General features: G+C 46.1%; 1 protein-coding gene across 3 annotated transcripts in view; it reads left to right on the top strand.

The window, feature by feature from the left end:
- Positions 1 to 11,887, top strand: part of PRKACB (protein kinase cAMP-activated catalytic subunit beta) — a 42,842-nt gene that overhangs the window by 28,018 nt on the left and 2,937 nt on the right. For all 3 annotated transcript variants that reach the window (XM_075287059.1, XM_075287061.1, XM_075287060.1), the window contains exons 3-9: positions 2,926 to 3,054; positions 5,134 to 5,232; positions 5,595 to 5,677; positions 5,767 to 5,893; positions 6,059 to 6,154; positions 8,311 to 8,433; positions 9,016 to 9,180. In XM_075287059.1, the coding sequence (XP_075143160.1) occupies positions 2,926 to 3,054; positions 5,134 to 5,232; positions 5,595 to 5,677; positions 5,767 to 5,893; positions 6,059 to 6,154; positions 8,311 to 8,433; positions 9,016 to 9,180 (822 nt within the window). The remainder of the gene's footprint in view (positions 1 to 2,925; positions 3,055 to 5,133; positions 5,233 to 5,594; positions 5,678 to 5,766; positions 5,894 to 6,058; positions 6,155 to 8,310; positions 8,434 to 9,015; positions 9,181 to 11,887) is intronic.

The raw sequence follows: 11,887 nt of genomic DNA, 5'->3' as shown, positions 1-11,887 counted from the left end.
GCAGATGTATATTTATGGCTGACCTGCCGCTCCTCTGTGCTTTGTGAGGGCAGAAGTGATGCAGATGTTAAGGCAATTAGATCATTGCGTTCTAAAGGATTGCCTGGGATTTATTCCTTTATTTAAGCAACCAGCGCCACACTTGAGCATAGGCCATGTCTGGTATTGCACCCATGTAAGCTATTTTTTGCATAGTCTCTCCAAGCGATATGCTTTTTGAGGAAGCGATGTGGCGTGCACTGTAAAAGGATCAGACTAGTGGACGTGCAAAAGTCTGGAAAATGCGGCCAAGCAAAACTATTTTGCCTTTTTTTAAAGAATTTTTTGCAAAACTGTTATAGGACTTGTTTGAGCCAAATATTCATAGACGTGCTTGAAATAAAATGTATCATTCCCACGCTTAAAGGGGTTGTCCAGGCAAAAATAGACAACCCCTTTTAACGTTTAAATAAGCTGAGGGCAGTGGGGGGGGGAATGCCTACTCACCTGTCTCCATTGCTCCGGTGTCCTCCCACGCGTCCTGGTTCTTCCGTTTTAGTGGAATCTCCCAGGTCTGTTCCGCTGAAGCCACTCATTGGGAAGAGGACCCCTGACGTAACAGGTAGTGGCAGTGCAGGCCCTTCGCTAATTTGTCTTATTCCGTTCAGGAACCCCCCTGAACGGAAACCTAATCCCCATAAAAAAAGCGGACCCCATAGACTATAATGGGTCCATGTGGTTTGCACATGAAAAATGCAGATCTCCTGAGAATAAAAGGCTGGACATGTGAAAATCCAACAGTCTGATTCTTGTCTTCCCCTGACCTCTGATGTCGGGAGGCGAGTCTGTGGTCTGGGACGTGTCAGAAATCCGGGCATGATGTCCTTAATGTGGACTGGTTATCAGGCAGGGACACTACATGTATGAGAAGATCAACCCAACACTATAATAGAGTCATGGAGTATAGAAAGTTCCTTCATTCATGGTGTAATGAAGGTGATTTTGTGAGTTTTGCTTTAATCCACCCCTCCATCTACTCCTATAGGCTGGCACTGTCTGCAAGAGGGGTCTGTGGGTGTCCGGCAAACTCCATGTAAATGAAGCCCCCGTTTGCTTGCATGGTCGGCACTCCGTTTACATCTATGGGTCTTCTGAGGATGCAGCCCGATAATAGTGAATGGAGCTTGGTTACACAAGTGCACGGTGCAGCATTCACATGGAGGATTCAGTGATATGACCCCAATCCTGTCGATAGGGAATAAGTGTCTGTAATAACAAGCCTTTAATACAGTTTAGCAATGCATCTTATGAGGAAATTAACCTTTTGCCTCCCACAGCCTGTAGTTCCCCTTTCCCTCTCCGCAGGCTGACTGTATAGTCACCAAAAAAAACTCTTTCCGCAGTAAAGGAGAGGGAGGAAGTGTTGCAGCTCTTGATATGTGTGCAGCACCATGGTATATTGGGGCAACGACAAACTACATCAACATGAGGGCAAACACCAGGACGAGCTTGTCCTCAGCCTGGTGACAGTCGTGGAAGGGAAGTGACACTGGAGTGGCGGTGTCTGACACATAATGGTTACAAGCTGCTACCATGTATAAAAATGCACCATAACAATGAAGGCCAAGAGTGCAAAGTTGTTACAATGTGTACGTGACAAACCCTGCCAAAGCATGGACACCTAACTGCGTCTAATGTATTTGTAAGGAGAAGGCTGTATACTATTTTGGATGTAGCTGGTGGCAGATACACTATGGGATCAAAAGTATCCGGACACCTGCCTGAAAATGACTTACAAGTTGGTGGCGCCCTCCATCGGTAATGCTGGATACAATATGGTGTTGGCCCACCCTTAGCCTTGATGACGGCTTCCACTCTCGCAGGCAGACGTTCAATCAGGGGCTGGAAGGTTTCGTGGGGAATGGCAGCCGATTCTTCACGTAGTGCTGCACTGAGGAGAGGGATCGATGTAGGTCGGTGAGGCCTGGCACCAAGTCGGCGTTCCAAAACATCCCAAAGGTGTTCTATAGGATTCAAGTCAGGACTGTGTGCAGGCCAGTCCATTACAGAGATGTTATTGTCGTGTAACCACTCCGCCACAGGCCGTACAGTATGAACAGGTGCTCGATCATGTTGAAAGATGCAATCGCCATCCCCGAATTGCTCTTCAACAGTGGGAAGCAAGAAGGTGTTTAAAAAATCAATGTAGGCCTGTGCTGTGATAGTGCCACGCAAAACAACAAGGCGTACAAGCCCCCTCCATGAAAAACACCATAACACCGCTGCCTCCGAATTGTACTGTTGGCACTACACACGCTGGCAGATGACGTTCACCGGGCATTCGCCATACCCACACCCTGCCATCGGATCGCCACATTGTGTACCGTGATTCGTCACTCCACACAACGTTTTTCCACTGTTCAATGGTCCAATGTTTACGCTCCTTACACCAAGCGAGGTGTCGTTTAGCATTGACCTGCGTGATGTGTGGCACCCAATCACCTGACCACATTCGTAGTCCGTGAGTTCCGCGGAGCGCCCCATTCTGCTCTCTCACGATGTCTAATGTCTACTGAGGTCGCTGATATGGAGTACCGGGCAGTAGGTGGCAGCACAATGCACCTAATATGAAAAACTTATGTTTTTGGGGGTGTCTGGATACTTTTGATCACATAGTGTGTATATAATATATGGACGATTACAAATTGAGAGGCCCCGTCTTGTAATGTATCGGAACACAATGGCTGCTCTTGTTACACATTTGTCATCAGTTTGCATACCCAGTCATACACACAGTCTGTGCCAAAATCTTCATAAACCTGTTAGTCAGCCTGGCTTCTGTTATATTTGTACATGGTCCAATGCAAACAGTGCCCGTGTGCCAAGTGAGCGTTCTGGTCTGCAATTAGTTAAATAATGTAACGCGTCTGTGTCTCCCTCTCCTAGAACACCGCCAGCCTAGATGACTTCGAGAGGATAAAAACTTTGGGCACTGGCTCATTCGGAAGAGTAATGTTGGTGAAGCATAAAGGAGCCGATCAGTATTACGCCATGAAGATCCTGGATAAACAGAAGGCAGGTCTAATTCCTCTGAGCCTTGTCTTAAAGGGATTGTTTACATCGTAAATATCGTCATAACCTTCAAAACCACTTTCTGCCATAAAGTAGACTGTAAACTTGCAGATATTTTATCTTGGGGGTCTGTAAACGGCTCCCATTGAAGTTAATGGGAGCCTTTTTTTGCAGGCGGATTTTGATGCGGATTCCGTGTCAAAATCCGTCTGCAAAAAAACTCAGTGTGAACATGCCCTAAAGGGTTTGGGCAGAAATAGTCCATAATAATAGTCCATAAATATCTGATCAGCTGCATGGAGTCATATCCAACTAATATTATACTATACACTTCTCAGGGCTGAAAGCAGTTGTCTCCAGTCCCTGTGTGTTGCCTGCCAGGCTTGAAAAATCCCTCCCATAGAGTTAGGATATAAAATAGTTTCCCTGCATTCACCACTAGAGGGAGTGTTTGAGAAGACTGCATACAGTTCACTGCAGTAAGTCTGTATGCAACCAGCTCCCCCTAGAGGCACCTGCAGTTCTTTAAATAAAAAAACAAATACTCCAGAAACAATAGATATACTCAAAATGATTCCTCTGACTTTTTGGCCTTTTAAGAAGAGGTTTACAAAAAGGGCAAGCACTTTAAGATGCACATAAGGTTCTTTGCAACACGTGGCCTGAAACTGCAACTTCTGGCTTGCCTGCCAGTCACTTAGATTATAGATTTTGGGGAGATTCGGTGTCTTGTCATTGGTGTTCTGCTCTACAGTTTAAGCATGTGGTTTGTGGAGCGGCACTTGCTCTAAAGCTCGTACCTGCCGCCCCCGCGTGCGGTGGAGCCAGCCATTTCCTGTACAGATCATATAGTCATGAGGCTGCAGCCTATCAGATCTCTATAGACAAGTCTGTTTTCATTGCTACAATTATTGGAGTAAAGAACAAATTGTGTTCACAAAAAGCAATGATATAACCTCTTATACTCTAAGGTCAGAACTGGAGTCGTAGATACGTGCTAGGCTACTACATAGCGAATCATTGCAAGATCTAACTGTGGGAGGGAAGAAATTGCTGAACATTGGGGGTTATCTGACTGCTCGGACCTCCACCAATCCCGAGACTGGGAGAATTTTACAATCTTTCTGAATGTATTGATGGACTCATTATGTGCACCCCCACCCTATTCGTATCAATGGCAATGCCGGAGATGGCAGAGTGCTGGGCTTCGCCACCATTACGTTCTCAAAGCTGAGGTAAAACTGCAACCTTCATTGAGCCTATGAACAGTTTATCCCCAATCCCAGGGATAGGGAACCTTCGGCTCTCCAGCTGCTGCAAAACTACAACTCCCAGCATGCATACTTGCTCTGCTGTTCTTGGAACTCCCATGGAAATGAATGGAGCATGCTGGGAGTTGTAGTTTCACAGCAGCTGGAGAGCTGAAGGTTCCCTGCCCTATCCTATTTTTGTGTATCTCCTCTTTTAAGGGTGGAATCACACAGATAGCAGATGGTTTGCAGAAGTGACTTCAGTCAATAAATACATCTGAATATCTTGTACCGGTCATATCTTCATGGTTTTATCAAGCCTTGTGCAGATGAATGCGACCGTCGCAGGAATTTCTGCAGCAAACATGGCCCATGTGCATTCTCCCTGAATCTGCTATTCTGAAAGGCTTTCCACAACAGGATGAGGGGGCTTCACAATTCAAGTGCAACTGCAAGTGTCCTCTACATCCAGATAGTGTGGCGAACGCTCCTTCGACGTGCATTCGTATTGTAGAGAGAAAACTGCAACAAATGGGTCGTGTCTGAGCTTATTGGTGAAGGATTTGTTAGAGAAAATTCTGGCATTGTCCTATAGCAAAGGTCCATACACAGGCTTCCTCAGCAACCTCAGTCTCTTGTACAAAGATGATTGTTAAGCCACAAAAATATCTGTGACAAATCAGTCACGTGTGAATATTATCTAACAACCATTGCAACAGACCTCATCTGGTTAGCGATTTACTTTACTACCATCCTAAATCTTACTCTATCCCCAGCCCAGTGATCTCTCTTTAGTGATCTGACTCTGACCTCTATATTTCTTGCCATACAGGTGGTAAAACTGAAGCAGATAGAACACACACTCAACGAGAAGAGGATATTACAAGCCGTCAACTTCCCGTTCCTGGTGAGGTTGGAGTATTCATTCAAGGTAAAGATCGGGATTCCTGTTTTTTGAGGGGTTTATTTCGTAGCAGATTCTAAACTTTGAACCTTATTGTTTTGAGTTGTCATTGTTAATCTTTAAAGATTGTCCGACACCCCCACAGATCAGCTATACCAGGATAGCGTGGCTCCCTGTAATGTTTACATTGCATTGAAGTCTATTGGGCAGTGCTGCAGTACCTACATCTGCCACTGTGAGTGTAAATGATACCGGGATCCACGCTGACCTGTGCAGGACCCCTACAGATCTGTTCTGAGAAGGCCATCCATATTGGATTACTTCTGCCATTATCGGGTTACAACAGGATCCTTCCTTTATCTTAATATATACTTTTTTCTTTCCTACAGGATAACTCAAATTTATATATGGTTATGGAATATGTGCCTGGGGGTGAAATGTTCTCACATCTAAGAAGAATCGGCAGGTTCAGGTTAGTTCATTACCAGTTTTTAGATGCTTTTGTACCTGTGTATGAGATGGTGCTGTTGGAGGTATCTAAAGTGGTTTATTTCGTTACAGTGAGCCCCACGCACGGTTCTATGCAGCTCAGATAGTTTTAACATTCGAGTACCTCCATTCATTAGACCTCATCTACAGAGATCTCAAACCAGAAAATCTCTTAATCGACCAACAAGGATATATTCAGGTGAGCGGCCTCATTCACACGCTACGTTCATGTTTTTTTTTCCCAGGGAGCATTGCCTTGACTCCCATTGACCCTCTACACCAGCCGGATCTCCTCACGGAGATGGTGTACAGGATGATGGACAGGGCAGAGGTACTAGATAAAGTAACATGCTTTCTTTTCCAGGTCACAGACTTTGGGTTTGCCAAGCGAGTAAAGGGAAGAACTTGGACATTATGTGGAACCCCAGAATACCTGGCACCAGAAATTATTTTGAGCAAGGCAAGTAACCACTATTCCCATATGTTATGTCCTATCAATTCTGTCTTTGTACTGTTTCTGGTGTCCACAGGTTCTCTATAGTGTGTGCATTCTCTCCTCTGTATGATCTGTGTTTAGGAGTACATACAATCAAGTACTATGGATCTGTGGAGTGGACCTGTCACCAGTTGTGATAGCGCTGTCATCATTTGCACTTTGGTGTTTTGTTTATCCAAATCAGCCATTCCAAAGATATAAGCTCTTTTAGTATTTAAACAGTTTGGGGTATACATGCCAAGTAGGCAGTAACACTGCATGACGTTCGCACCCCACCCCCATAGAAACTGTGATGTTACCTCCCACTTGGGTAGTATAACCTGATATACCCACACACAGACCATTTCTCATGGACTGGACTCTGTCGGGTACAAGGGCTCTAAAATGCCCTATATCGTTGGAATGGTCTATGTGATGCAATAATGTCATTGGGCTTTTCATACCTAGTGATGGGTCCTCCTTAACGTCTCTTTCATTCATATTATACCTTTTTAATTTCAATACAGTCTATAAAAATCCCTGCAGTATGTATATATATATATATATATATTATACTAGCATTACCCACGACTTCATCCACACCCCTTGTGCGACACACCTACAGCGCCGGCCTGGCCTCCCCCCCCCCCCCCCCCCCCAGTTTTTGCCTTGTGGCCACAGCGGACTCATCCAACACCAGTGCGCCCATGGACTCCTACCTTGCGCTCCGCTGGCCCCATTCCCCTCCTCTCCCCCTGCCCCCCCCCCTTCCCCCACCACCACCTTTTTCCGTACTCGGTCCCCCATTCCCCCCTCCCGGGCCCCCTTACCACCCTAACTCGTGCCCCTTTTCCCCCTCCCTAAAGGCCCCACCAACCTGTGCCCCCTTTCCCCCCTTCCTACCTACCCAAACCTGCGACCCTGGCCTCACCCCACCCCAGGCTCCCGTGCGCCAAGGTTACAGGGGTGCATAGGGTTGGCAGAGTGTTCAGCGCAGCTGCTGCGGCCATGCACGGCACGCAGCATAGGTACACGGCGGTTCGTGGGACTTCGGCACAGTTCCCTCTACCCCTTACGACCCCGGGGCGGACTCACCGCTCCGCGCCGGGCTCCAGTGATGCCGGCATGTGTGTCTCTCGGCTGCTGACATGCACAATGCCATTTTCTTCATGTCAGTGTGCTGCCAGCTTGTGGCTCTATAGCTCCATCCCCGCAGTCCCCTGGTCCAATCGGAGCCCCGCGCGTGACGTCATTTCAGGTCCTACATCCTACACAGACCATGAATACGGTACCCGCACTCGGCAAACCTGGCCCTATGTTCTATTTCCAGGTGCCATTCTACGTATGTGCAAAATTTGAGAAAAATCTGTTCGCCTGTTGCGGCGTGATTGTGGAACAAACATCCAAACACACAAACTTTCACATTTATAATATTAGTAAGGGCTCGTTCACATCTGTGCCCGGGGTCTCCATTCTGCAGATTTCCGTTTCCTGCACCAAACAGGGTAGGAGACAGAAACCTGCCGGCATCTTTCCAAACCCATTCATTTGAATGGGTTTGAAAAGTGTCTGGCCGTGAGCGTTTTATGACTCTCCACGGCGAAACCGTTTTTTTAAACCGGACACAGAGTAGGACATGCAGTATTCTGTGTCTGGTTTAAAAAAAAAAAAAAAAACACAAAAAAAAAAAAAAAAACACAAAAAAAAAAAAAAAAACAGTTTCGCTGCGGAGAGCATAAAATGCTCACTGACGCTCATGGTTGGACTCGGCATGACAGGTTTCCCAAACCTCAGAACGTAGATCGAGCGCCGGTTTGAACCCAGCATAAGGATATATATTTTATATTTATTTTTTCCCCTGGAAATTGCTCCCCTTTTGTCCTTGGGCTGTGTTTGGTATTGCATCTCTGATTTATTTGGGGAGTGGGAAAACTAGGATTTCATCAGTGCAATCTAAAACGGCTGACCTTTCACACTATACCGGAAAGCAGCGTGAAATACACTCGTACCTCTAGGACATTTAGCTCGTCATAGACTTTAAGATTTTTCCCTGATCTAAAACTTCTTTTACTGCTCAAAGGGTTAAAACATCTTTATGGTAAAGCCGTCATCTTGCTATATTTTTTTTTGTTTTATTTTAGGGCTATAACAAAGCAGTGGACTGGTGGGCATTAGGTGTGTTAATCTATGAAATGGCGGCTGGTTATCCTCCATTTTTCGCCGATCAGCCCATTCAAATATATGAAAAAATTGTTTCGGGAAAGGTAAGTTACATCGAATACCAAAAAATCCTGGAAGATTATCAAAACTAGTGCAAAGAGGTTAAAGTAAATTGGTCCATGACGGCCAATAAGATTCCACCTTTGTTCACATGACCTTTTACCTTTGCATCAGTTTTGATAAGTCCCTCCCATTAAAGGACTTTTACAGGCTGATTGATTAATGAGAGCTCCTTAGGACAGGTCATCAATTGGAGATTGGTGGAGGTCTGAGATATGATCAGCTGTTTAAGGAGACCGCAGCGTTCAGGTGAGAGACAACCACCTGTACATTGCTTGGTATAGTAGCTCAGCCCCATTCACTTGAATGGGGCTGAGCTGTGAACAGGCCAATGAACGTAATGTTACGACATATGACCTGTAAACTATGAGCGGTGTTTGTAACAGCTGATCTGCACTGCTCCCTATGTCGGACCCCAGCTGATCTTTATTTGATGACCCATCCCTAGGGTAGCTCAGTACAGTTGCTGAGGTCTTGTATATTTTGCTTGTCCTCCTTCAGAATTCTTCTTCTTCCTGTAAGATTATTCTATTAGTGATTTTTTTTTTTTTTATGTGTTCCCCTAGGTACGGTTTCCATCCCACTTCAGTTCAGATCTTAAAGACTTACTAAGGAACTTGCTTCAGGTAGATCTGACCAAACGATATGGGAATCTGAAGAACGGGGTCAACGATATTAAGAACCACAAGTGGTTTGCCACTACAGATTGGATTGCAATCTACCAGAGAAAGGTATCTTACATTGTTATACGCCAAGTTCTGTTTACTTGTGTCTGAGATTAGGATTCTGCCAACCATGCCGGACGAAATGATCAATTTTCTTCAGAAAAATGCAATGCCTTGAAGAAAATCTAACAAACCCTGTTCTAGTCACTTCCCACCATATCGTGGCAGAGAACTGCCTTAGTCCTACCCCTGAACATAGTGTGATGGTTCTGAGCAGGGGACCCCTCTGGTGTCTTCATGTAATATGTCTTTAACTGCGTTTGGAGACTTCAGTGATGTGCGATTTCTCATCCATGTCTGCTCCAAACATTGTGATACCAGATCTGCTGGCTCGGGCGCTCCATTGTAAACCAGTCATCTGTTTCTTCGCCCACCCGTTTTGCTTTGAACAAGGAGCACATGAGCCTGGATATGGATAAGCGGCGAGTAGTTTATAAAAGGAAACTGGTTGTTTGTCTTTTTATAAGCTGTCAGTGTTGTGTATGTGATAATCCGACTAGGGATCAATTACAATAGATAGGCTATAATTACTGGATCACCCCCCCACCACCACCACCAGTTCTCTGTGGGTGAATTCTCGACATCCAGCCCTAGTTATCATCTCCCCCAATGTTACATTCACATTCTATGACCCGGTTTTCCTGTTTGTTTTTTAATCTGGTTTTTCCATATGAAGAATATTTAACCAGCTTATAAAGTAAGAATGACTGTTTCTCGCTAGGATGTTTCTTAAAGAGGACTTTTCATGTCCTCAGGCACATGCGGTTTTATATAGCGCTAGAAAGCCAACAGTGCGCTGAATTCGGTGCACTGTCTGCTTTCCTGTTATGTGCCTCGGGGTTGGAGATATCGATGCCGTTAGCGATCTCTCCCCACTGTCAGAAGGGCGTTCCCGACAGTCTAGCTGGGCTGTGAGGAATGCCCCTCCTAACAGTACTCGTCCATAGCCCTGTACTGTCAGAGGGGGGCGTTCCTTACCGCCCAGCCATGACGCTAAACTGTGATTTAGTACTGAGGGGGGGGGTCTCATTCCTCACAGCCCAGCTAGACTATGGCACCGATCTCTCCAGCCCCGGGGCAATATAATGGGAAAGCCGAAAGTGCGCTGTCTATTTTTTACCGGTATATAAAACCGCATGTGCAGGAGGACATGAAACGTCCTCTTTAACCACTTCATGACCAGGCCATTTTTCCTGGGTCCTGACTGGACACATTTTCAGGTTATTTTAGTGTCACCAAGGATCAGGTTACCACCTGTTATATAGTCCATTGCTGAATTTTTCTGCAGTGTTTGGAGAATTACAGAACGGTCATCCACTTGGCAGGGACTGTATACCGTGGACCCGCTGGGTGTCCCCAGCCTTAGAAGCGGACCTGTCACCCCTCCTGGATCCCCTAAATAAGCACTCATCACCAATCTTCTACCTGTTGCCATCCTCACTGGTAGCCATCAATCTCTACTTCCTGATCCCGTCCCGGCACACAAGTACTGCCACTCAGCCAATCGCGGCGTGAGGTCACCATTGTGGCCAGTGATTGGCCGAGAAGAAAGGACTGATCCAGGAAGTGGAGCTGACATCAAAATGGCCGTGGCAAAGGACTGTTGATACGGTTTTTGACTTTGCAAAGGGGAGGAATCGTTTAAAAATAAATACAATCTTACACACACCCCCAGTCCGTGTCAACCGCAATATTAAGTTTTGTCATAAATCGAGGTGGGGGACGTTTCTAACCAAACACAGTGAGACAGTGCTGTTACTGTGTTACCTCAGCACATTCTCCCTGCAGCTGTCATGGCCGATTTCACCTACATACAGCCGAGGCCTGTTATATGGGTTGAATTAATATTCATGAGCGTGCAGCCCATCAGCCCACTGGGACCCCCGTACCTCAAATCAGGCCTCATGAATATTAATCATTAAGTGCCTCGCCACTCCTGTCACCGGCTTCTAGCAAATTCATCGACAGGCTAATGGTAGAGACGGCTAAGTGAGCGTAGTCAGACATTCCTATGGCGTGCTACACAACCCCCTCGTGTCAGTACTCGGTGCTTCCCCCCCACCCCCCCTTCTATTAAATAATTTATTAGACCTCCTTACTGGAAGTATTTGCTGCACCATCGGGGCCAGTCAGGCAGAAGAGGAGCCATTTGGTAAATCTTAAACAAAATAGTGCCACTTTTTGGCTAGCTTACTACGGGCAAGCTATTTTACACCAAAATGGAGACGCAAATTACAAGATTTGGGACAAGACCAGTCTAAAATAGGTTCAGAGACTGATGCTGGTCATGTGCACCAATTTGTGCGTAACTGGCACACTTGTGAATGGGAGCTAAGCTGCAGTAACCAGCTTGGCCACTACTCAGTGGGGGGCGCTGTCTGCTTCTGGTCCCATACGCCGGGCAGATTTTGCTCCACTAAAGTTGCAGACCAGAGGTGACTTAATGGTACTTTTGTGTTGTAAATAACAGAGATCCAGATGTGAGCGCAAAACCTCACCACAGGTGCCAGCTGTCGCAAACCTAGGAGCTACTCATGACCTGCATTGGGGCTGTATACACTGCGCGGACAGAGACCATTTTTAAGGGGGTGCCCATGTCCGCACACCGGGTCTCTGTCCTATTCCCCGGGGAAACTGCATAGGGGCTTCCCAGTGGTCATTTTTTAAAACTCATTCATTTGAATGGGATTTTACAATAAACCGCCGGTGTCCA

The sequence above is a fragment of the Leptodactylus fuscus genome, chromosome 9 (assembly GCF_031893055.1).
Source record: "Leptodactylus fuscus isolate aLepFus1 chromosome 9, aLepFus1.hap2, whole genome shotgun sequence".
Lineage (NCBI taxonomy): Eukaryota > Metazoa > Chordata > Amphibia > Anura > Leptodactylidae > Leptodactylus > Leptodactylus fuscus.
Note: the sequence above shows the minus strand (reverse complement) of the source record. Positions and strands in the feature narration are given on the sequence as shown.